This window comes from Chelonoidis abingdonii, chromosome 14, assembly GCF_003597395.2.
Source record: "Chelonoidis abingdonii isolate Lonesome George chromosome 14, CheloAbing_2.0, whole genome shotgun sequence".
Taxonomy (NCBI): Eukaryota; Metazoa; Chordata; order Testudines; family Testudinidae; genus Chelonoidis; species Chelonoidis abingdonii.
Window position 1 is genome coordinate 30,805,269 of NC_133782.1, and position 25,493 is coordinate 30,830,761.

Below are 25,493 nucleotides of genomic sequence, written 5' to 3' on the forward strand. Positions count from 1 at the left end.
CATTTGGGACTATTTTTCTTTTCAAAAAGTGAACCCATTGGCTGTGAGTGGGCTGAGTGGCTGTCACAGCAGCAGCTGGGGGAGCCCTGGGCCCATGCGGGCTTTGGACAGCCAAGGCCTGGGGCCAGTGAGGCCAGCGGGAATTCTGTTACTGCCCTCAAGGGAGCAAGGCTTGGCCCAAAACCACTGAACAATGAACCAGCCGAAGGCCAAGGCCCATGTTGGCAGGAACAGACACAGCCCATGCCACAGGGCAGTGCCCAGTCCTGGGTGGGGGCAAGGAGGGAAGGGCAAGCCCCGCAGCCACAAGGCAGTGCCCAGTTCTCGGAGGGGGCAGGGAGGGCAGAGTGAGCCCTCTGTCACAGGGCAGTGCCCAGTGCTGGCAGGGGCAGGGAGGGCAGGACGAGTCCCCTTGTCATGGGGCAGTGCCCAATGCTGGCGGGGGCAGAGAGGGCACAGAATGACACACACACATCAAAGGCCTCCTGGAAGCCCCAATGCAGTCTGTGTTTGCTCCTCTCACCCGAGCGAGAATATTATTGTTCAGAAAGCCACATGCCCCCACCCACAAGGCAGGTGCAGCTGCCACTTGATGCTGCAGGCTCGCACACACACAGGCTCGCTGCCCAGGGTGCATGGGCATGCCTACCAGCCGGACACTGCTGTACCTCGGCTCTGGCCAGTGCCCTCTTTCTCTTCCTCGTCTTTGTTCTCACATTCGTCGTCTTCCTGCTTCGGCTTGTGCCCTTCCAGGTGCCAGGCCACACCGCCCCCCATCTGCGCAGCAGAGCCAGCTTCCCAGCACTCCCCTCCCATGCTAGCAGGCCCAGCATTCGGGAGCTTCGGCTGAGCAGCTACAGTTGGGCTGGGTGCTGGGGGGAGGCTCTTGGGCCAGTCTGACAAGCGCTCTGCAGCGCTCTTGTGGTCGGCCTCCCCATCCCCTGCCCCACTGTTACACTGGAATGCCACCTGTCCTGAAAGCTCTGCCTCACCATTCACTTCTGGGCAAGTGTTCTTGGGAGCAGGAAGGCTAGAACCAGGTTCCTCCCCCGCTAGTACATTAGCTTTGCGGTCCCCATCAATCCTGGCCTCTGGGATGCCCCTCAATCCTTCTACAGCATCTGCTGCCATCTCAGAATTCTCCTCCTCCTCCTCCTCCTCCTCCTCGCTGTAGCTCTGACTTGGCACTGATTTATCCTCCAAGCCTTTTTCGTGTAACAGGCTCATGAACCTCTGCTCTGGCGGGATCTTTATCTCCAAGTTATGGAGACTGGGCCCATACAGGCCTAGGCTGATCACCCCCTCCGCACTGGTGAGCTCAGGCGACCCAGGCCCTGGGCTGGCCCGGTGCAAGGCATCATCGATCTCGGTGAGGACACTCCTGGAGGGCTGACTGGCTGGGGCTGAGGGCCAAGGCTCCCTGGCTTCATTGGGACTATCCATGTGGTCACAGCCTATCTGCAAGCTCTCCAGGAAAGAGGTCTCTCTGATGGCCTCAGCCTCACAGCTGGATGGGTCCTCATCCCCATCTAGTTTGCCCTCAGCAAATTTAGCAGCACTGTTGCTGACATGTGTGCAGCTGGGGCTGTCACGGGCGAGAGAGCTGTGCTCACTGGGGCATGCCTTCTCCTCATACATCATGCACATCAGAGAGTCCGGCAAGGAGCTCTCATCACAGTTCATGGAAATGATGTCCCGCACTGTTGACAGGAACGGGTCGCAGCTTGTGTCCTGAGGGCTGCCCTCCACCCGGGAGAGCGCATCCTCCAGGTTTTCGAGCTTGATCTGGCTCTCAGCGTCGTTCTCCAGGGACTCACAGGTCCTTTCCATCTGGCAGTATGAAGGGGAGCTGTAGAGTTTGGAGTTCATCTGATGGAGGCAGCACAGGTTCTCTGGGCCTGGGACACCTGCTCTTTTGTGCTGAGCATAGTTTCTATATGCATCCAAAAATGACAGTTCAGGATCATTCATGATGTAGTAGTCAGTGCGGTTCAGTCCGTGCTTGGCTGTGCCAAGCAGCAGGTCCCGGTCATGTTTGCCACACTCCCACCAGACAGGAAGGTACAGGCTGGGCCTGCACAGCGTGAGCCGCTCATGGAGCTGCGGGTACTTGAGCACTTGCTCCCGGACCTTCCTTAGAAGTTCAATCCGATACAGCGTTCTTGCAGCACGTTCCTCAGTGATTGGCTCAACGTAGATACTGGGATCAGGTGGACCTGCAGGAGGAAGAGAGAGGCAGAGACCCCATTACTAATTAGACAGAGCACAGAAGGGTATATGGCCAAACCTTACTACTACGCTGTACATTGGGGGTTACTGTTTGGCTGAGGTTCACAGGTGGGAGAAGAACTGTCAGGTGACAGCAACAGCAGCTTGGGAAATTTATCACCGCTATCTAGTGATTACCAGTCAGTGTGGTCTCTGCTGCAAATTGCACCATGGAGAAGCAACAAGTTATGAATTGGTGGGGCTGCTTGTCTAGTTTGTGTCTCCATAATTCAAGAGTCATTTGGAGAGGAGCCAGGAACAATGTGAAGTTCCTAATTCTTGGGTATTGACCCTGGAATCACATGTAACTAAACTGGCCAGGGTTTGGTTTCTAAATTTTCTCTTTAACCAGCCAGAATGAAGAAGAGTTTCTCACCTTCACCAACTGCCACAAGGGTAGCAATTCACCAGAGGGTATTTCAGAGCCCTCCCATCAACTCCAGTCTGTGCTGCCTTGACTCAGCAAGCAGTACCAGAGCAGGCTCTTGTGGCACTTGGGAGGTCCATGGTAACTGATGCACCATGGGAGTTTCTCAAACATGTATGGTTCCTTCTGAGCAGGGATCCCACCACACACAGAATCATAGAAATGTAGACTGGAGGGACCTCAAAAGTCCAGTTCCTTAGACCATCACCGACAGGTGCTTGTCTAGCCTGTTCGTAAAAACCTCCAGCGACGGAGATTCCACAACCTCCCTGGGCAATTTGTTCCAGTGCTTAACCACCCTGACAGTTAGGAAGTTTTTCTAACCTAAATCTCCCTTGCTGCAATTTAAGCCCATTGCCACTTGTTCTGTCCTCAGTGGATAAGGAGAAAAATTTATCACCTTCCTCTTTATAACAACCTTTTACATACTTGGAGACTGTTCTCATCTCCCCCCTCAGTCTTCTCTTCTCCAGACAAAACAAACCCAACTTTTTCAATCTTTCCTCAGAGGTCATGTTTTCTAGACCTTTAATCATTTTTGTTGCTCTTCTCTGGACCTTCTCCAATTTGTCCACATCTTTCCCAAAGTGTGGTGCCCAGAACTGGACTCAGTGCTCTAAGTGAGGCCTTACCAGCATGGAGTAGAGGAAGAATTACTTCTTGTGTCTTGCTTACAACACTCCTGCTGACACATCAGTTTATGCAGGGCATTTCCTGAGGATCAATGACTGCGAGGAATTGTGCTAGAGGTGGGCACTCCAGGAACTGCTCAGGGATGAGACTGCTGCTGCTATTCTTGAAAGCAAATCATTGTATGTTCAATAATCCCCTGTAGGTGGTTTTTCTATTTCTGATTTTTCAGTGCCATGTGGCAAGTAGTCTGGCAACACAGGGAGCGTCTAGAGGGCTGGTGCCATGTGTGTTAGCTGGCCACCTCCTCCCCAAGTCCGCTGTAGACTTCCAGGATGGCTCAGCCTGTTATAACTCATCCCTAACAGAAAGTCCTGCAGTGACTGGGACATGGCTGTGCTCTGGATTGCACTTGGCCTGTATCAGCACGAGTGACAGGAAGGGAAGATGGGCTACACAGCTACTCTATGACCAGGACGGGGCACCTGTATCAGACAGTGGCCATGTTCAGTTTTGAGGACGTCTGTTTGGGGCTGTCTGGTTCCCTCCATTGCTGCTGGAGGTTCCCATCTCAGGTTAGGACTTGTTTTATTCTTACTTCTTTTTCCAGAGTGTCCAGGGAGGGCTGGCGAAATGCCAGGGTCATGCTGGCCATGGTGAGGTAAGCACTGTGCAAGCTCCGCCAAGGCTATCAGGAAGGGAAGGTCTCTGGCCTGTGGCACTAGAAAGAGCCTACTGCTTGAGTAGGTGTAAAGGGTCACATGACAGGCAGCCAATCAGCAAAGAGATGGGCAGGTCGCTAGAATTCCAGTCATCCCCACTTTCCTTTCCCCGCTAATGGCACCAGTTACAGCCCTTCCCAGGGCATTCCTGGTCCAAGAGGGCCTCCCCACCACTGCCCCACATGCTGGCAGCATCCCCTCCACTCACCATCCTCTTTCCAGAGGGGGAGACGGCAGACGTTCCTGCACATGGCCACAAAGCTGTAGAAGTATTTCTCCAGGCTCTCATCTGTTTTCTTCTCCAAGTGGGAAATGGCTCGGAACTGGGTCCAGTCAAAGGCCTTCTTCTCCTGGTCATAGATGACCCCGAAGGAGGAGACAGTGCGGTAGAAATCTGCCTGTTCCCTTCTCGTCCATCTGCACAACAGGGAGAGACGCACACATTCATGAGACACATTTCTTTACAGTCTTGTGCTTTCCCGCTGTGTCTGGTGCCAGTGAGAGGCACTAGCTGGAAACCCCGGGGAGCAGAGTGCTCCCCCCACCCCCAGAACAGGCTCCGCACACACTTCCCTACAGTGGCCTCAGGGACTTCTTTGGGGCCAGCCAGTTGTTGCCCTCTTGGGTCAGACATGAATAAGGGGCCCACTTGGTAGCATTGTGGCAATAGTGGCCTTTGAGACGTGGACACTTGGCCAACAGGAACTGGGCTGACTCAGGCTGCAGAACCACCACCAGAGGTAGTGGCTTAAGTCTGGGACAATCTCACCTTAGTGATGTAGAGCAGCCAGCCCCAGTCCCAGACAGCCATACAGTCTGTAGTTATCAGGTACAGACAGCTGGATAAAGAGTTCAGTAGAGCTCTCCTGATCTGCAAAGCTTCTCAAAGAACTTCCCCAGTCTGCAACTTCTTAGACATACTGTACAGCTGGGTATCAGGCTGTAGCATCTGCAAGTGCAGAGCTCTTCTTCTGACTCACCCTTGGAGCTAGACCAAGTGGGTCTCATTAAACTCCACTTAGGCTCAGTCTTCCTGGCAGGAGATAAAGAAGGAAGGGTAGAAGGCCCTGCAGGGAGAAATCCTGATCAGCCTGTTCACGAGGGAGTCTCAAGGATGGGCATGTTTGCAAGGGCAGCACTGCCTTGCTGAGAATGACAGCAGCCCTCTGCCAGACGAAGGGCTGGAGTTTGGGTGAGTGTCCCATTCAATGATTTGCAATTTCACCCTGGGTTTCTGTCTGAGCAGCACGAGAGCAAACTCATTTGATTGGGGCATTTAATTTTACAGCATGATGGCTTGTCACTGTGCCCCAGTCTCTGCTTTCCTGTCATAGGGGAACAAGAGGCTTGCCTGATGAAATTAAACAGCAGCATACTTAGACCGAGTGCAAGGAAATGCTCCTCTACCCAGTGACCCTGTGCCTCCTGCAGTGCCAGCCAGTGCCACAGAGGGCAGACAGTGTAGCTGGATTTCAAAAGCAGTGCGTAACTCCTGGGCATTAGGCACATTAGCAATACAGGCTCAGGCTGTGAGGATGGTAATCCAACCTCATGCTTCTGGGTCCAGGTGTAGAGGCAGGAAGGATCCCCAGCCCCTCACACATGGCATGGCCCAAGCTATTGTGTCCTGGCAGCATGGGGCAGTAGCCCCTGCAGGAGGTAGGAAGCCAGACTAGATGGCCCAGTCTGGCCCAGCAATGTGACCCAGGCCACCAGAAATCCCCCATTCCTCCTTTCAAACAGCTGTTAGCTGGAACAGCTCCTGAAGGAGGCTGAGTTTTGGTCCTGCCTACATGGAATGAGGTCCAGCTCCAGCCCATACTGGTGCCTGCCTGGGGATCTGAGACCTGCCCTGCAGGTGTTACCCCAGGCACCTGATTTCCAGCTGGGAGAGTGAAGGCGCTTTCCAGACACAGGGACCTGCTGGTTGGATGTTACCCCAGGGACCTGATTCCCGGCTAGGGAGAGTGCAGGCACTTTCCGGACATAGGGGCAGGGTGTGTGCCTGAGAGGAGATGTTGAGCCAGCTTGTCTCAGCCGCCTTGGGAAGACAGAGGCTGTTCTTGGGGGTTTCACTGGGTAAACGCAGGGGTCGGTGACTCTCGGAAAGGGCCTGCTCAGCTGCTCTGTCGGCCAGTCCCCTCTGTTACCTTTTCTGCATTTCCTTGTTCACCGGGTCCATCTCAGCAGCTCTCCTGAACATCTCCTCCTGCAGCCAGTAGCCATGGTTACTGGGCACCAGCATCTCAGCTCGGGGAGGCAGCTCCTTGCGGTTGCAGCGCTGGTAGACGGTGACGAGCCGCCGCAGTCTGGCTGTGAGGGCGGACGAGACAGGCCAGCAGGATCTGTCTGAGTCGGAGCCATCCTGGGCTTCAAACATCAGCAAGGACATTAATATTTAACACACACAGCCAGAGGCAGGTGGGCTCATTAAACAGCTCTCTACCCCTCACACAGAGCCAGAGAATCAGAGCCAGACCATGGCTGCCTCCATTCCCCAGGGCAGCAAGAGAGGGTGCCAGGGGCTGGCTGGCTGGCTGACCATCCGCGAGCCCTTCCTTCTGGACCCCTGCATCGCAGCTCAGCTTGGCTCGTGCTACTTTCAAACTGAGCCTAGTTTTGAGGAAAGGGGCTGGAACAAGAGTCGGCTCCACGTCACCCTGGAGTGTGCCCAGCTCTCATGCGAGAGGGCGGCATGGCCAATGGCTCATTCGGCCCGTCGCCATTCTGCAAGAGGGCTGCTAGCACTGGCCCTGCTTGCTGCCTTCTGTAACGGGGTAATTCCTTCCCTGGGGCTGGGTTTGATCAGTGCTTCCAGAAGGCACAGCTCAGCTCCCCACTGTGGTTACCCAAGGCTCCACAGCTGTCCTCTGTGTCCCATAGAGGCACCTGCCGGCTGCTTAAGAACACACTGTCATTGTTGGACAGTTTCACGTTAATAGCACAGATGCCTTGCATAGCGCTGCCTTCCTGCTGCCTTCTGTTACTGCAGCACCTAGCAACCCCAGCTATGGGCAGGGCCCCCCACGTGAGGTGCCACACACACAGAGCAAGCCATCCAGAAGGCACAGCCTCACCTGCCACATTGTCATCCTGCTTCTCAGCAGCTTCTCCACACAAATTCCCAGAGTCCTGCAGGAAAAGTAAGACCCAGGCCATCAAAATCTACCTTGAGAGGAGAGCATCTGCCCACCCAGCCAGGAGCAGGTGTTGAAAGGATCCAAGCAGCCACACATGCCCATCCGCTCCCAATGCCTGGATCCCACCTGCCAGCCGATCTCCGAGTGCAGTGGGCCTGGCACTGTCCTTGCTCATCTCCCACCTGTCTCGCTAGCTGCAGGATTTGCAGGCAGCCATCAAGCAATGGGAGCGCCTCACTCTCTGGCTGGAGGGAGCCGCGCTCACGTCACAGCCCAGACGCTCCCCCATGCTTGCCCCAGCTTGGGAGGGCCACACGAACATTAACGCTCTTGTATCACACTGGGGCATTACAGTGGACTCCCTAGTCAGGGAGAACCACCGACCCCGCAACATGTGCTCTGCCCTAGATGGAGAGCAGCCCAGAAGAGTACAGAGCTCAGCTGCTGCTGAAGGGCCCGGTGCTCCCAGGGAGCCACTAGAAAGAGAGGGTGTGGCCCTAGCCCCTGCCAGCAGAGAGAGGGCAGATCCAGGCCCAGGACACTCTGCTCTGGGGCCCAGCTACCCTGCACTAAGGTGGGGGACAGCCCATAGAACTCTTGGCATCTGGCAGGATCGGGTGTCCCTGCAGACCCTGGGAAGAGGCATGGAGCCAGGGTGACTTAGATGCTGTCTCAGAGCCCTCTAAAAGAAGGCAGATCCTGCAGATGGATGGATCCATGGTGCAGGGAAGGAGGTTTGGGACTCGCTGGGGCAGAGGCAGGAGTGGGGCAAACAAGGCAGAAGGGCCACTAGCCCGTGGCTGAACTCTCCTGGAGGCAGCAGTGGAGGAAGCGATAGTGGGACAGGGAGGCGTGTTATCCAGGGTTGTCTGACCAGGCCCTGACCAGCAGGACGGCTCAAACTCTGTCACACTGTCTGCCTGCACGCTGCCCCCGCGGGAGCTGCACCTGCACCTGCCTTCTAGAGAAAGAGCAAGCACCATTCCATGGGCAGGGGGAGAGCCATCTCTCGGGGCCCTGGCAATCCCACGCTCCTTTCTGGGCACCGTGACGCCAGGGCAACAGGTGCAAACTGGGGGCTCAGATGTGAGCAATGAAGACGCTCAGGGCCTGCAAGGGCTGTTTCTTGGAGAGATGGACAGCTCACTCCTGCCTGGCTCAGTGATGCCGAAGGCAACAGCAGTGGGCCACAGCTGGTAGTAGGGGGATAGCTCGGAAGAGAAGAGGTCTCAGGGAAAGCTGGCTGGATGTAAACTGTACCAGGCTGGGGGATTATCGACCAGGGCAGCGGGCAGTGACATCACTCGGGCCTTTTATGGCCAGTCTGCACTGGACAGGGAAAAGGGGCTATGGGAAGGGTCCTGTGCGGGAATTATGGACAATCCCTCTTGGCAAGATCCCATTTCCCAGGGAGTTGGGGGTGCAGGGGGTGGAGTTACCTGGAGAAAGGCAGACCCAGCAGCATGGATCTAAAGCTACAGAGGGAGAGCACAGCACGACTAATGCAGATACTGGGGAGAGTGGAGGGCTGCTGCCCCAGTTCCTTTTAAGAGGAAGCGTCTCAATGTGCCACAAGCTGCAGCCTCTGTGGAGCCAAGTCAAACAAGTGGCATGTGCATTGCTGCAGCGTCTGCTGGGCTTCAGAAGCCGCCTGTTCTCCCTGCGCAGCTCAGCCTGCTGCCCCCAGGAGGGCGGCTGGACAGAGAACTTGTCAGGTCCCCCCAGGCACAGAGGCTGCTGGAGACAGAGTGAAGCAGAGGCCTTTCCTCAGCCCCACAGGCTCTCAGATGAGAAGCAGCTGCTGCTCAGGGCTGAGTGATTTTCAGGGGCAGCACATGGCAGGGGTGGGGCTCTGCTGGGGCCCTTCCCTCTGCCAGCCTAAGGGTGGTGAGCGGGGATCCCAGCTGTGGGGATAAGCAGCTGAGCAGAGGGTTTGTGCTGCCCTCTCGTCAGGATGAACCTGGACAGCACAGGGTGGGGCTGATGGTGGGGCCCCTCTTCACTGCTGGCCAGCCCCAGCCCCATCACTGCACTCTCTACCCTACAGCTCCAGACTCGCTCCTTCTAAATCCTTCCCTGCTGAGCCGTGCCTCATCTCCCACTCTGCACCCTCCCCTCAGTGCCTCCCCTCCTCTGCTATCCTCCCCTGGGTGCTAGGTGTGGGGGCTGGACTGTCCTCAGCCAGGCTAGGCACCAGGCGGGGGGCAGGGGGCTGAGCTAGATATCAGGCTGGGGTTCCCTAGGCCACGGGGCCAGGCTCGGGGAGGTGGGCCGGGCTGGGGCGGAGGGGTTAGGCTGCTCTGGGCCGAGATAGGTGCCAGGCTGGGGGAAGGGGGCATGGGTAGGCTGCCCTGGCACCCAGCATGCTGGCCCTAGTGGAGGTACTGCAGGGCTGGGGGTAGTGGAAGAGGTGCCCAAGCACTCTGAGATCCTACTGATCATCAGCCTCCTGCCTGTGGCTGGTACAAGCCCAGCCCCATAGGAAGAGCTGGTCTTCGCATTTATGGTAATAGTCCTCAGCCAAACAGGGTAGGGCTCTGCTTGGCAGTGAGATGGTGAGATCTCTGCTGACTGGCCAGCCTGGGCACATCCATGAATCAGCTGACTGGAGACCAACACCCAGGATCCCGCAGTGTGGTGATTTCCGAAGGATAGTGACCTGTCCCGTGCAGCAACATCACTCACTCGCACACTCCGTCCTAGCAGCCACAGTGCTCCTGGGAGCGGTCACAGACAGCCTGGCACCAGACAATCTCCCAGCAGCTGTCCCTGCTGAGCCTCACTACCAGCAAACTGGCTCTGCCATGGGGGAAAGGTGGGGGTCTGGCCTACTGCTCTTTCCCTTGCCACGGCAGAACACCAGGTGTCTCCTGAGCCAGCAGGGAGCAGGCCTGGCTGGGGCAGAGGAGCTGTTCTCATCTGTGGGGAGTCCCACTCACCTCCTGCTGTGGCAGCCCCTCCACTCTGTCTCCACTGTTCTCTTCTTTCTCAACGTTTCCTCTAGACAAAACAACACGACAGAGCATTAGCCTTTGCCTACCCCAGCAATGCCCCAGCGCCTGCAGGATGAGAGCCAGCTCCCTCACTCCCACACCGCCTGGGCACCCTTGCTGGCTGCCTTCCCATCGTATGCCCGAGCACTGACCTGCTCCCTGATCTCCACCTGCAGAAGGGAACTGACATTCAGGACATTCTCAATCTTTATGTTTGCAAAGCTGGCAAAGAACCCAGCACCAATCCCAGCTCCAGGATTCTCTGACGACACTCATCACCCCTCACCCACCTGCTGCAGCCAACCAGCCACCACTTCTTTCCCCATTTCCTGCAATCGGGGGCTGTGAACACTCTGATCAGCCCCATTCCCCCCACCCCCACCCTGGAAGGCCAATAAGCTGCTCCCCAAAGCACAGCACAGCATCTAAGAGGCTTGCATGTGTCAGTGCCCTGGCTGGATGGGAGAACCTGCACCTAGGTGAGTGTGAGTAGCACATGCACCTCCCTAGCCCATTGAGGGAATTCACCCAGGGGAGCAGCTCCCACACACTTGGTACCCTGCCTGCCCTCTCCCACTATCATACACAGTCATGCCCAGCAGACACTGGCATTCCCCTGCCACCCTGCATGCACAGGCAACCTGCTGGGCTGCCAGCTTACCCTCCTCTCTGCTCTCAATCCGTTTTGATGCCCACCCCCAGAGAACAGCATGACGCTGGTCCTGCTTCTTCTGCCCTGAGGAGCCAACCAGACCCCTCCCTCCTCCTGCCCCTGCCCACCTTTCTGCAGCATCCTGTGCCCCATCGCTGACGCCCTGCTCCGCAGATAGCAGCTTCTCGTCTGGCATGCCCACCTTCTCCAGGAAGCACAGTGCTGGGTCTGCTCGCATGGCGTTGTACCTCTCGTAACCTGCCAACACCACAGCTGACATTAAACGAGATACTGTCCTAGCCAAGGGCTAGGCCACCCGGGACCGGTTTTGGCTAAACTCTGGCTGTGCCAGTGGGGCCTGCCTGAGTGCGCCTGTCTCCAGAGTTAGGACCTTGTTGTCTGGCCCATAGATAACCTGGCCCCTCAATAGCAAGTTTCACCCAAAACATCCAAAGCCCTTCACATATGGCAGCTGATTAATCCGCAGTCCTTCTGTCTGGGACACAGAGACACAGGAATCAACCTGTCCGCCCCAGAGATGTAGCCACTTCTGGGATGGAACACAGCACCTGGGTAACAGTTTAGGACAGGCAGTACAGACTCCTGTCTCCAATGGAAATTGCAAGAGGAGTTTCAAGAGGCAGAATGTATTGAGTTGAGATAAAATTTGGCCAGGAATGTGGATGCTCCCCCCAAGTCCCTGAGTCAGGCGCTTGGGTCAGGCGCTTGGTTTGATATGGCCACGCTCCTGCACACTCCAGGCACCTGCTAGCCCCACGCTGCCCCCTGTGTCAGGGCCAACACAGGTGTTGGAGTGTCTCTGCTGAGTCACAAGGGGTGAGGCCCAACTCCCCGCAACTTGGGAGAGCTGATGGAGCTACAGTCCCAGGTGCTTTGGCTCAGCCTGGCCCCCAAGTAAGCTGGCCTGGAGCGGATGTGCAGGACACGAGTGCTCAGCACTGCCAGGTCATGGCAGCAAAAACATGCGGCTTCCTGGGGCTCCTAGCTGGAGCACCCAGAATGGGGTGGGGCCCCATGTGCGACATTCCACTAGCTCCACCCTGGAGAGGGGTCTGGAACATTGGCATGGTGCTCTGAACATAGCAGCCACTCCTGGCTCCTGGCTAGGGCAGCGGAAGTACCCCAGCACACAGGGGCAGGGCTCAGCACTTGACAGGGGCAATACCGTGTTTGAAAACTCCAATAAGCAGCGATTTATCGGCCTCTGCATTCCACCAGTCCACTGGGATCTCCACGTAGTCGATGTCCGGCAGCAGCACGTTCAGCTCCCTGAAAGGGACAAGCCATGAATGCACCCTGCTCTGGACTCCCCAGGAACCCGTGCTTCTGTAGACTGGGCGACACTAGGGGAGCTGGGGACTGGCCTTCTGCCTTGATGGCGCTCTGGTGATTGCTTCTCCAGAGACATTGGGGTCAGGTCCTGCCTTCTACAGTGTGCGAGCTCCCTGGACGCCAAGGGGACCAGCCATGGTCACAATCTGTCCTGACTCTGCGCTGAGTCCTGCTGTTGGCCTCCCCTGCACACACGTGTCACAGGAACCTCCTGTGTGACAGGGATGGTGGCCACGGCCCGACCCCCACCCATCCTACTCAGCCTAGCTGGCCCATGAACTCCCAGGGCTCATTTGAATGGTATTTGCTTTAAGGCTGGGGAAAGTTTTCACTAAAGCTACCAGCCACTGACAGAGCAAGAGCAAGGCAAAGCAGCAATCTGCTGGAGTGCACCAAGCCTTCAGAGTGGCAGGCAGCATCCTCCCTGGCCTCCCTTCAGTGAGCTGCTGGGACACGGACTGACTGCATCTGTGCTGCGCACAGGAGCACCCTGGGAAAGCAACAGCCTCTGCTGAGACAGGAAAGCAAAGGGTTTCAATAAAGGATCAGGCTCAGTGAGCTCAGTAAACCTTGCTCTCCTCTACCATCCTGGGAGCTGGGCGTTTGCAGCAGGCTCCCTCTGCCACTGCTCGTTATGTGACACCAGGGCAATTAACAGGCTTTGCCCAACCCAGCATCCCTTTGGGGACTTCAGGAGCCAGTGGGCTGCAGCCATTTCAGTCCCCCACGCTCCCTGCAGAGCAGAGGGAGGGAATGCAGGTCCCAGCAGGCAATGCTCCACTCTGGCCTGAGCCACCTGGCTTGGGTGCCCAGGCTAGGTCAGGACTGACTTGGGGCTACAGCTTCATATTAGAGGTGAATTTCTGGGCTGCACTGTGTGGAATCCTGATTCCCAGCATGCTGGGGCTGGCAGGATTAGCCGCAGGCCTCTGCACTAGATGAAGTCACTCCAGCCAATCTAGCTTCAAATTAACATGCACCTGTACAATGTGCACATCTCTAGGGAGTGCATGAGCGTAGGGGGTCTGCCTGTGCCTTGGCATGCACATCCATGTGTACGTGTGTATGCATGTAGCCCAGTGCAGTTCTGAATGGTGTTATTTCACAGGAGCAGTGGTCCTGTCCCCTGGCCAAAGGAGCCCGCTGTCCCTGCAGAGCTCCGCTGCACAGGGAGCTCTTTAAGCTGCAGGGGCCAGCCTCTAGGGCTCAATCCTGCAGTCTCTGCTCAGGCAGAGCCACCACCAACAGCGACAGGAGTTTTGCCTGAGCAAGAACTGCAGGATTTGGCTTCAGACACTGTGAGGTGACTGACCCCTCTCACACTGGCACAGTGCTGCTGGTGACTTCAGATAGACAGCAGCTGGGCAGCTCCCCCATGCCAGCCCAGAGCAGGGAGGGGGCTCCCCATGCAGCAGGGGTGCTGCAGCCAAAGATATCCGTTGCTGTAACTCCACAGCTGGGCATGCAAACCGATCCGGGCTGCTGGGAGCATCATACCTGGCCGGGATCCCTTCGAAGGCTTTGTCAGCCACCTCTCCCAGCACTTCAGCTTTCAGGTAGTAGAGCATTCGCACCCGCAGCAGCACCCTGCCAAGGGAAAGGGGCAGGTCTATACAGACAGAGCACTGGGCTGAGATCCAGCATAGCACAGCCCCTACACACAGCAACACAGCGTTTATGGGCCGGCTGGTCTGTATGTCAGCATGGGGATCGCTGCCCAGGCCTGCAGTCTGTGTGGCTATATACCAGGACAGACATGGTGGGAAGCCACTCCCCTTCTCATGATAACACCACCCAAGGCTGAGCGCAGGTGTGGCAGCAGCTTTGCCCGTCCTTAGCTGCCCCTCGCACTGTGACATGGCAGGACACCCAGTCCCTGGGGCTCAAGAGGGGAGGACTGAAACAGCTGGAACATGGGGACTAGAGGGCAGGCCCTGTCCACATAGGAAAATGGCTCAGGCTGGCAGAGAACAGGCTCCTTAATCAGCTCAGTGGGCTGTGGGCCTGATCCCCACTGCCTGGGTCTCAGAAATCTCACCTCACGAACCCTGTGATCTAGCAGACTTAAAACACTCACGAAGGAGCTCACCAGGAGAGGGGAGGTGCCAGGCTGGGTACCTGCCTCCCCAGCAATGGCAGCGACACACCTCACTCCTAACCCAGTGAGGGAGAAGGCTGCGCTACTTACAGTGCTCATGGCTAGAAGAGCTCTTGCTGGGAGCTGGGATGCAGCATCCTCTGAGTGGGTGAGGAAACAGCTCTGGGTTACTGATTTGTTAAAAGAATGTCTCTCAGTCCTCCCTTCAAAGAGCTGTACCTGCTGGGCCCCACTCTCCAGGACCCAAGAGCTGGCCACCACCCTGCAGGGCCCCAAGAGCTGCCCCCCTCCAGGCTCTACCTCCCCAGCCCACAAGAGCTGTCCCCCGCCTGGCTCAGTCCCAACCCCTGTCCCAAGAGCCATCCCCCTCCATACTCTGCCTCTCTGGTCTCAAAAGCTGCCCCCCTCCAGGCTCTGCCTCACCGGGTCCCAAGGGCCATTCTCCTCCAGGCTCCACCCCCAGGGTCCCAAGGGCTGTCCCCTTCCAGGCTCTGCCTCTTGGGTCTCAAGAGCCATCCCCCTCCAGGCTCTGCCCCCTGGGTCCCAAGAGCCACCCCCATCCAGGCTCTGCCCCCTCTCCAGTCACAACAGCCATCCCCCTGCAGGCTCTGCCCCCCAGGGTCCCAAGAGCCATCCCCCTCCAGGCTCTGCCCCCTCTCCGGTCACAACAGCTATCCCCCTACAGGCTCCACACCCCGGGATCCCAAGAATCATCCCACTCTACCTCCCCAGCCCCCAAGACCCGTGCCACTCCAGGCTCCGCTCCCGGGTCCCAAGAGCTGTCCCTCTCCAGCTATCACTAATGCACAAGTCTGCAGTTTGATGCTGGTGCCACCATGGGGTGCTCAGGTATCTGACCAGCCCTGCTTCCCAAGCCCCTGACCGCGGACAGCTGTGACAATAAGGAAGTATCCTGAATGCCAGCTGAGCTGTGGGCGAGTGCACTGCACCTACCAGCAGGGAGGTGAGAATTCCATAGGGCTGCAGCTTTACAGCACTTTACAGCATGGCAAAAACTATCCAAGGTCTGATGACCCAGTGGGCACCAACCCAACATCCCCACTGGCCTCTCCATATTGACTGCCCGGGTGAGTCCTGCCCCTTCCTCTCCAGACACTGCGCTGCAGCCCAGTGGCACAATGCCAGCTGGGGGCACATGGCCTCGCTCTGGGCCCAGGGTGGGACACACAGCATAGAGTGTGCGCCGCAGTCCCCCGGGGCAGGAGCTCACACTCACTTGTTGCAGTGCTGTTTCAGGTGCTTTTTGTAGCTGTCATCATGCAGGACTATCTCAGGGTTGCAGCTGGCCAGCCAGTCCGCATTCTTTATCTCAGGGAGCAGCATCTGGTTCTTCGTCTTCTTCCCCTTCCTGCCCCTGGGCACTGGAGCTGACAGCCCTGCAACAGCAAGAGGGAGCGCATTAGCAGCACTGCTGCAGGCCACAAACCACCCTGACGGGCACCTGATAAATGCGCTGGATCAGACAGGACACAGACACTGGCTGGCAGGAGCAGTGCAGCTGGAAGGACTGAAAGCCAGCCCTTGTAATGCTCTTAAACCCTCATGCCACAGCTCAGGTGGGAGTGGGGGAGCCAGAGAGAAGGCAGGCATGGACTCCAGCATACTCAGTGTGTCTGTCCAGGCACAATCCCATAGCAGAGCCACGTGTACATGGTGTCCTAGTTAGACCAGGTCAAGCCATGCCACATCCAACCTTCCCAGAAGCCTAAACGCATGGGGCAGCTCTGAGCGCAGGAGGTGGCTTGGCAGGACAGGCTGCTGGACGCCGCTGCTGGCAACCCCGCCCACAGAACAGAAGCAAGCTGGCCCGAAGTCTTGGCAGCCTGAACGTCGACGTTGTCAGATACAGGCCCATGGAAAGATGTCAGGCTGTGTGCTGGGACAGGGAGCAGGTGCTCCAACACCTGCACTCTGCCTGACACAACCCACCTCCCCACTGCACACCAGCAGGCCCAGACCAGCCATGGCTCTCCCCAATACACACTGGCCCGCACCCTCAGCAGTGCCATTGCACATCCACATCTCTCCGCACTGCTGCGCACAGCCAATTCTCAGCGCTTCCCTAACACACAAAGCAGACCCAGCTCAGGCTCTAAACTCAGCTCCACTGTAGCCCCACTAAAGCTACTTCAGCTTTCTCCTGATGGAGGTGAGAGCAGAACTTAGCACAGACATCAGAGCCAGACACCCCTGATGAGATGGCATCCAAGCAGATCTGTACCCACGGCACATGCCAGTCAGAGTCCTCGCCTCTTATAGAATCATAGAATATCAGGGTTGGAAGGGACCTCAGGAGGTCATCTAGTCCAACCCCCTGCTCAAAGCAGAGCCAGCCTTATGCCAGGCAGGTGGGGGCAGAGTCATCCTTGGAGCCTATTCCCTGGATTGGTTCCCTGGCCACGTTTCCCTGTGTTTTTATTCCAACCAGTTCCTGCGGTTTCACTTCTCACATGACTTCCTCTAGCCCTGGACAGGCCCAACTCACACACACTTCCTCTCAGGACAGGACCAGTTCCCCTTCAGCAGCTCTCCAGACCTCTCCCAGCTGTGGCTGCCATTGCACAGAGTCGGGGCATGGGCTGGAATTCAGTCCACCGCACACCCAGACTCATGGAAGCAGAAGCCTCTCCAGGAGCTGACTGAGAGGTTCCGAGGTTTCCCCTTGCTAGGGATCCAGCTGGGTTACATTCAGTGCTGCAGCTGCAGTGCAGCGTTCATGACCCTCAACGGACCATGCCCCTTGCTCATTGCTTTACTAAAATGTCAGCCCATAAGTGCCCCCCTATCAGTTTGACTAGTGTTCCATTCCATGCTAGTACACCAGGGTACACCCAGTGACGCAGCCCTGCCGGGGTCCCAGGTGTGTGCCCTGGTTCCTTTGGCCTGACCAGCACATGCCTGATCCCCCTGCCCTGGACCATCCTACTGAGATGGCTCGAGTGCTGGACAAAATGACGATATTAACTCAGAACAGCAGGCAATGGCGTCATTCCTGCTCAGGGAGAGAAGCGATGGCCGTGAACGTAACCCGACAGCACCAGGCACGGGGGGATTCTCAACTGGACCTGGGACTTCAAATCCATTACAGAGCCCGGCTGCTTTCTCCTGCACCGCATGGGAGAGCCTTGAGCTTTACACTGCTAACAGTCACTTCACAAACAGCTTCTGGCAAGTCCTGTGGAGCGGAAACGGGAGCAGCTGCCTCAGCTTTCAGCATGGCTCACCTGTGACAAACTACTGAAAGGTAGCTCTGCGAGCCAGCCGGAAAGGGCTGCCAAACTTAAAGAACATTGTGCCATGGAGCGGGGTACCCACATAGTGCCCCACCAAGGGGTTGCACTAGCTACTTGCCAGGCACTGGGTCTCATTTGTATTAGATCTCAGTACCCCAGCTGAGGATTCCTCCCACCCTTTGTGAAGCCCTGAGGGATCTACAGACAAGCAGCGTCTCACAGGGGATGGCAACTACAGAATGGAGTGGAGTCATCTTTAACATAGTGTGGCTGCCTGCAGAGACCACAGGTCCAAGCATGCAGCCAGCACTGACCACATCTCCATAGTTCTGAGACTAAAGACCACTATGGGCTGCACTCTGCAGGCGACATTTGCCCCCCATCCCTGATGGACTCAAGCCTGTTCACTGGTCTAAGTAACAATCTAGGCCTCAGGAACAGGCAGCTCAGGCTGGCCTCGTGCCCGAGCTCTCTAGCCCAAGATTCCCTCTCAGCTGGGCCAGGACTGGCCATCTCCTGTATCAGAGAGCCCCTCTGCCATTGCCTGCAGGGGTCTGCATGCAAGTCAGTCCTGTGACCCCCAGGCCCCCACACAGTCGTTCCTTGTTGCCCAGCTCTGGCTGTTTGCGTGGCTTCTGGGATCTGCTCTAGTTTAACTCTCTAATCCTGGGCACTGAAAGCTGGGTGTGCTGGCAGCTGGCAGCAGAGCAATAACTGGCGGGAGAGAGAGTACCTGAGTGATTTTGCAGGGCCTGGTTCTGGCCGTCCTTCGTCGGAGTGATCAGATCCCAGATAAAACTCTTAATCTTCTCATCTCCCTTGTAGTGTTTGACGCAATAGACCAGGAGGGCCCGGCAAATCATCTCCATGTCCTTCTCGTTCAAGTGCCACTTGAACCGTCCGTGGGTCAGGATATCCTTCCAGCGCCCCCAGCTGGAGGAGCAGAAACACACTCCATAAACACTGCAAGTGACTGCACTTCTCTAGTGCCCTCCAGTGGGGAGCTCACAACGCTGTATGGGGCACTAATGGACAAAGCCTGGCCAGCCCCTGGGGAAGTAGGGAAACGGAGGCACAAAAAGGCAGTGGGATTCACCCAGCATCACACACTGGGTCAGTGGCGGAGGCAGGAAAAGACCCCAGTAGTCCTGACTCCCAGCCCATGCTCTAGCCACAAACCACACTTCCTCCCATAGACGTAGGGTTTGGGCACGCAGGAGGTCCCCCCGGCAGGGCACTAGCTGTGCAGCTCCTTGCCAGGTTCGTGCCCTCCCGTGCAGCAGCCTGCGACAGGCACAGACAGACAATAGCAAACATGTGACACCAAACCACCCGAGAGCCACAGCTGCACCCGAGGTCAGCCCGGCCTCACATGGCATGCAGAGCCCAGATGAGACTCACCCGAATATGAGCAGGTTCTTCTCCACACGGAAGCACTCAGCCCGCAGGTAGCGCCGCGTCTTCTCATTGAGGCGCCGCGAGCGCGTGGGCCGCTCGTCGGAGTCACTGTCCAGCTCCGAGAACTCCATCAGCTCATCCTCCTCGAAGGAGTTGTAGTGCTTGGTCTGCTTGCGGACACGGGGCCTGTCGATCACTAAGCTCTCCTGCAGGGGGAGATAGTGAGAGGCTAGTGTGCCCAGAACCACCCAGCAGACCCTTCCCTCTGCACGGTGAGCCCCTTGGCCGCTAGCACGAGGTGTGGGGCTGCTTCCCTCCTCTGTGCTGCCTTCTGGCCTCAGCAACTCCTAGCACCACACAGCTCTCTCCAAGCTTACCATCACATCCAGCATCTGGTACCAGACCCAGACGGCCTGTTCAACACCCAGCCGCTACGGACTGCCACCCACAGTTAACTGTAGGTGCAAAAATTGGAGGTTACTTACTGTAACTGGAGGCTCTTTCAGACTCCACTTGTGAGTAGGCAAGTACCCCATGCCCCTGAGTCTGAAAATTCTTCCAAGCAGTGTCCATTGGCCCGCACACACGCCATAGATCTCCTTGTGCTCCCAATTGAGGGTATAAGAGACAGTGCAGGCTGATGTCATTCCTCCTCTTATAGCAAATCCAACAGGATCTGAAGTAGAGGGGAGGGAGGACGGGTAGTGGAATACAGACAGGGACCACAAATCTTGAAGAACCTCCAGTTACAGTAAGTAACCTCCATTTCCCCTTAGAGTGCTGGTCCCTGTGTGTATTTTAAATGTGGATGATTGGCAAGCAGTGCTCAGACTGCAAGTGGGTGCTTGGAAGCTGGTAACAAAGATGCTTGCAGCACAGCAGATCCCACTGCTGCGTCCGCGGCATGAACTAGAACACAGTGCATTGTGAACATGTGGACAGAACTCCAGGTGACCGCTCTGCAAATGTCTTGTAGCGGGACATCACGTAGGGGTGCTGTGGAGGTGGCCTGCGCTCTTGCGGAATGAGCTGTGACACCCACAGGGGAAGGGATCTTTGCTTTCCAGTAGCACTCTAGGATGCATCCTGAAACCCACTTAGAAATCCTCTGGTTTGCCCACGTGATCTGCCTGAAATGGCAATAGAAAGTCTTCGTGATTTCCTAATGGTTTCGTTCTTTGCAGGTAGAACACCAGCGCACATCAGAGAGAGGCAGTGAAGTCTCTTGTCTTCAGCAGAAGCATGAGGTTTTGGGAAAAGCACAGATAAGCGAATACTTTGGTTGATGCAGAATTCAGAAACAACCCTGAGGAGAAACTTAGGTGTAGGTGAAGGGAAACCTTTTCTTTGTGAAAAACTGTAATAAGGAGGGTCCGCAATGGTGGCCTGCTGACCCTCCTGGCTGAAATGATAGCTACTAAAAATACCACCTTCATGGACAGGCAGGTAGGTCATAGAACATGTTGCCATGGTCTTGAAGGGCAAATCGGTGAGTGTCAACAGTCACACTGTGGTGTGCCTGTCATAAGTAGATAGGTAGGGTAAGGGTTAAGTTTCTTTTACCTGGAAAGGGTAACCAAACACCTGACCAGAGGACCAATCAAAGAACTGGATTGTTAAAAAGTCAGGGGCGGGAATTTGTATACTCGAGGTCTTTGTTGTTTCCTCGGCTATGAGTAAACAAGTTTCCTCCTAACTCCCTCTTATCTCAAATATTCTACCAAAAGTCTGTGAGTACAAAGGGAAACAAAGTAATTCGGCTATGAGGAGCTTTGTGTTGTATTTACAGATGTGGATTGCTGGGTCTTTGTTGCTTCCTCGGCTGTGAGGGACAAGCTATCTTGCTAATTCCAATCTTCTTCTCATTCTACTAAAAGGCAGTGAGTACAAAACGGAAACAAAGTAAAATCGGCTATGATATGCTTTGCTTTGTACTTACTGTGTGTGATTGCTGGTCTATTTAAATTGGCTATTTTTTAAATCAGACTGGGTTATTCATATTTTCTTAAGTAGGAGCCTGTATTAATTTTTATGCAAGTTATTATTCTGTATTTTCTCTCTTTCTATATAAAGCTTTCTTTTTCAAAACTTGTGGAAGTTTCTTTTTCTAGTAAGGCAGAGAAATTGAAACCTCTGTATCAGGTATCTGTCTCCCTCACGGGAAGGCAGGAACGGGGAAAGGCAAAGCCAAGCTGTTGGTATTTTGCATCTCAATTGTCCTGAGGGAAAAGAACGCTTATCTCTTGGGAAGCAGAGAAACAGGTTATCTGGAGGTCCCCCCAGGGGAGGGTTGGGGACACCAGAGAGAGGAAAGGGGGGTCAGGCCCTATCAATTCCTGACCTGGTGGTAGCCTATCAGATCTAAGCTGGAGATTAAGCTTAGAGGACTTCAAGCTAGTACCTTATATTTGAACTCTAATGTTCAAATCGAGGATTAATACTATGACAGTGCCCACTGTGCGAATCTTGCTTAGGACTGAATTGTGCATCTCCCACGCATGGTCCATCGAGAAGTGACTGCTCAGTTTGGAGCTGTGGATACCCGGAAGGTAAGTGGCCTGCATCATGATGCGATTCCAGATGCACCAGTTCCATAGTTTGATGGCTTCCAGCTTTAACTCCGGCAGGTGATGTCCACATGCATTCCATCATCTCAATGGTCTGGACTGTTCACAAGTAAGGAGATTGATGCAGTCATTGCAGGCACAAAATTGGGAAAAGCAGTGGGAAAAGATAGTATCTGTCCTGAGTCCCTATATAATCTGAATTCACTGGCATGGAAATGGGTGATGAAGTTTTTTACCCACATTTTGGAGACTAGTGAAATTCTCTGAGTGTAGCAAGCAGCCAAGGTCATTGCACTCCTAAAGTCTGGGAAACCTGCGGATCACCCTTCTAGTTCTAGGCCAGTCTCTCTTAAGCACCACCTACAAGGTGATGGAGCGTATGATTCTGAACCAAATCGGGTCCCCAATGGACAGCAGCATACCCAAGAAGCAAGCTGGTTTTCAACAGCATAGAAGTTGCTGTGACCAGGTCCTGGCTTTCACTACAAACATTAAGGCTGAATTCCAACGAAAACTCAAGACTGATAACGCTTTCATTGATCTGTCAGCAGCATGTGATGTAGTCTAGAAGGATGGTCTGCTACTGAAACTGGCCAAAGTGAACCCATGTGTGGATTCTCAGGCTACTGAACACCATGCTTAGTGGTCAAAGGATGTTCGTATACCTCAGAGGCAAACCAGCAAGCTGCACACTTTAAATAATGGGCTACCACAAGGCTCTGTACTTGCTCTGACCCTCTTCAATGCACATGTGAGCGATATACCCGAAATGATAGCACAGAATTTTGAGTATGCTGATGATATGGCACTCACAACTCAGGCTCATAGCTTTAAAGAACTTGAAGTGACCCTTACATCTGACCTTAAGATCACGGAGGAGTACTTCGAAAAGTGGTGGCTGAGACCAAATTCGGGCAAATTGGTAGTCTCTACTTTCCACCTTGACAAGAGAATAGCACAAAACACTCTGTTGAGTTTTGTGGTGAAACTGTGCATTAAGACCCAAAGCCAACAATACTTTGGCATCATTCTTGACCACACACTGACCTTGCATGACCACCTCAAGACAGTAGCCTCCAAAGCAAAGACTTGCATCAACATAATTAGAAAGTTAGCAGGAACGAGCTGGAGATCAACCGCCTCAGTGCTACAAACATCGGCCTTGGCCCTGGTGTACTCAGTTGCAGAGTACCGTATACGGATGAGGACATAAAGCTGCCATACTCAACTTGTGGACAGGCAGCTGAATTAGACCATGCGATTCATCATGAGAACTTTAAAATCAACACCTCTGCTGTGGCTTTCTGTATTAGCTAACACTGAATCCCCAGCTATCCGTTGAGCTATAACTACAGCATGAGAACTTAAACACACCAGACTACACAGACCTTCCCATCTGGCAGGTTATGGATAACATACCCCACAATGCCTGAAATTGTGAAAACCACTTTGGACCACACATGACCATCTCATGTCTCTGGATCTGGGCAGGGAATGGTGAAGTGTCTAGACCTCATCTACCATTCCAAACAAGTACATTATTACTGACACAACAAAATGCCCTCCCAGTTTTGACCTGCCGCACATACTTTGGACCACACTGAACTGTATTTGAAAAAACCACAGAAGATGTGGCTACTTGATGCACAAGTGGAAAATCGAAGACTCACCTTTGTGTGACTGCAGTGAGAGCATCCAAACCAGAAGGAAAGCCTTGTATGCAAGGTGGAGGACCCTCACTTTCCCTTCGTTTATATGTACCCTGGCCTCTTGTGGGATCCAGGTTTCCTGAGCACTGTAGTTATTCATGTGAACGCCCCACCCCAGAAAGGAGGTGTCAATCACAATGGTGGCTTTGAGGGTGGGCAGGCTGAAGGCAACACTCACCATGACTTTTTTGGGTTCCACCACCAGGCAAGGTGGGCAATAACTCCAGCTGATGTGGTTCTTGTTTGGTGGATAGATCAAGTGGATCCAAGCTTGTAGGTATCGCAAGTGAAACCTGGTGAACAGTGTCATGTAAATGTGTGTGGGCATGTGGCCTAACAGTGAAAGGGACATGTGCACTGTAGTTCTTGGTTTGCAGGTAATGCGTGAAACCAGTTTGCTCATTATGTGAAACCTGTCTGCGCAGAGAAATGCTCTCACTGAAACCAAGTCCAATGTTGCCCCTATAAAGTTTATCTTCCTTGTGGGCAACAAAATAGACCTTTTTCTATTTTTGCAAACACCTAGAGCTACCAGAAGTTTTATGAGAAACTCAGCTGTCGACCTGACCTCCGCCAGGTGATGATAATAAATTGCATGAGGAGGGGGTGGCCTTGGCCTAAAAGGCTGTCTCTAGAGTTTCCTCCTGGGGCCTGGAGTGTAAATTTCCAGGGAACACAGAGAGTCCTTTAATGAATGCAGGGACTTGAGTCCTTTAATTAATGCAGTTAAACAAACACCTGTCAGGGATGGTCTACATAATACTCAGTCCTGCCCTAAGTGCAGGAGACTGGATTCAGTGACCTCTCGAGGTCCCTTCCAGTCCTACAATTCTATGACTCACCTGTTCTGTCACTGAAGATATTTGATTCACCAAAGGGGAAGTCCTCGATGGCGTTTTGGACCTCCCTAGAAAACCCTGATGATTGCATCCAAAAATTCCTCCTGATGACTACACCAGAGGCGAGACTTCTGGCAGCTGTATCCACTACTTCCACTATGGCCTGGAGAGCTGCTTTTGCCATTAGCTTTCCATCATTTATAAAGGACTGAAATTGGGCTCTATCCTCTGTGGGAAGCTTATCTATGAAAATCGCAAGCCTAGAATAGTTATTGAAGTCATATTTCACTAACAGAGCTCGGTAGTTAGCAACACGAAATTGCAGAACTTGGAGGAGAAGACCTTTCTTCCAAGGAGGTCCAGTCTCTTAGAGCACTTGTCTGTTGCGGTGGTCCTTTGATAGTGTACCAAGCTCTTTCTGTAGCTACCTGTACCACCAGTGAGACGGGGGCAAGGTGGGAGAACAAAAATTCAGCTTCCTTAGTGGGAATATCTCCTCTCGGCTGTCTTCAGAGTAGGGGCACAGGATGCTGGTTTGAGCCATATACTGTGGCTGGTTCTAGGCTGGCTTTATTAACCAGGAGGACCATCTTGCTTGGTCCCTGAGGTTTCAAAATATCCAGAAGTTGGTGTTGAGGGTCATGGGCTTCTTCCAGTGGGATCTGGAGGTCACTGGCAACTCTTTGCAGTAGCTCCTGGTACTGCCCATTGTCACCCAGCAGAGACAGAGAGGAAAAAGTGACCACTTCATCCAGGGATGATGAAGAGACACCCATCAGAACTGTCACTACCTGCGGATCTGGGTCAACTTATTCCTCCTCGTACACTGACAGATCCAATTGGCAGGCAGGAGAGGAGCAGTACAATTCTTGAGAAGGGCCCAGATGCTTAGCATACGGCTTCACAGACCCCAACAAGGCCAGAATAAGGGCGTCGATCAGTTGTGGGGGACCTCAAGGAAATCGGAACCAGAGGTATGTGGGGAGGTCATACCCTGAGGAGTAGTAAGCGTGACACTTACACTGTCTGTCACGGCTTGACAGTCTCCAGGGAGAAAATGGAGCAGCTACCACCTCCAACACATCCAAGTCCAAAAACCGCTCCACCGGTAGTGGCTGGGCCATTGGTACTGGAGTGCTTCTGCCAGAGGGGTGGAGGTGAGATAGCTCCTGAGACACCGACACAGACTCCTCCTCTGGTGCAATATCTCTTAAGAGGGCTGGGCAGGAGAGAAGGAGAGACTTTGGAGAAGCAAGGAAAATATCCTGTAGTGTTATGTAAGTCTCTATACGCCCCAGTGTCCGAGGAGTTCCAGTGGTCAAGTCCAATGGACCCAGTGTGCCCACAGCTGCAAAGCTAGGAGGTACAGATGATGGATCCAGACCAGCACACGCAGATGGAACCAGTGAATGTTAGTCCTTACACTTTGGTACTGAGGTAGCC

General features: G+C 54.6%; 1 protein-coding gene across 21 annotated transcripts in view; it reads right to left on the minus strand.

Annotated features, from left to right (window-relative positions):
- CHD6 (chromodomain helicase DNA binding protein 6) overlaps positions 1-25,493 on the minus strand; it is a 208,712-nt gene that overhangs the window by 30,166 nt on the left and 153,053 nt on the right. For 20 of the 21 annotated variants that reach the window (XR_004374872.2, XM_032789270.2, XM_032789284.2 and 17 more), the window contains 11 exons: positions 18,939-19,141; positions 18,271-18,470; positions 15,521-15,680; positions 13,683-13,772; positions 12,019-12,122; positions 10,961-11,090; positions 10,127-10,187; positions 7,125-7,179; positions 6,198-6,417; positions 4,256-4,464; positions 669-2,216 (listed from right to left, as the gene is read on the minus strand). Coding sequence is in view for 20 of the 21 variants with exons in the window: in XM_032789270.2 (XP_032645161.1) it covers positions 669-2,216; positions 4,256-4,464; positions 6,198-6,417; positions 7,125-7,179; positions 10,127-10,187; positions 10,961-11,090; positions 12,019-12,122; positions 13,683-13,772; positions 15,521-15,680; positions 18,271-18,470; positions 18,939-19,141 (2,980 nt within the window). In the remaining variant the exon portion in view is untranslated. The remainder of the gene's footprint in view (positions 1-668; positions 2,217-4,255; positions 4,465-6,197; positions 6,418-7,124; positions 7,180-10,126; positions 10,188-10,960; positions 11,091-12,018; positions 12,123-13,682; positions 13,773-15,520; positions 15,681-18,270; positions 18,471-18,938; positions 19,142-25,493) is intronic. The other variant, XM_032789286.2, reaches the window with a different exon arrangement.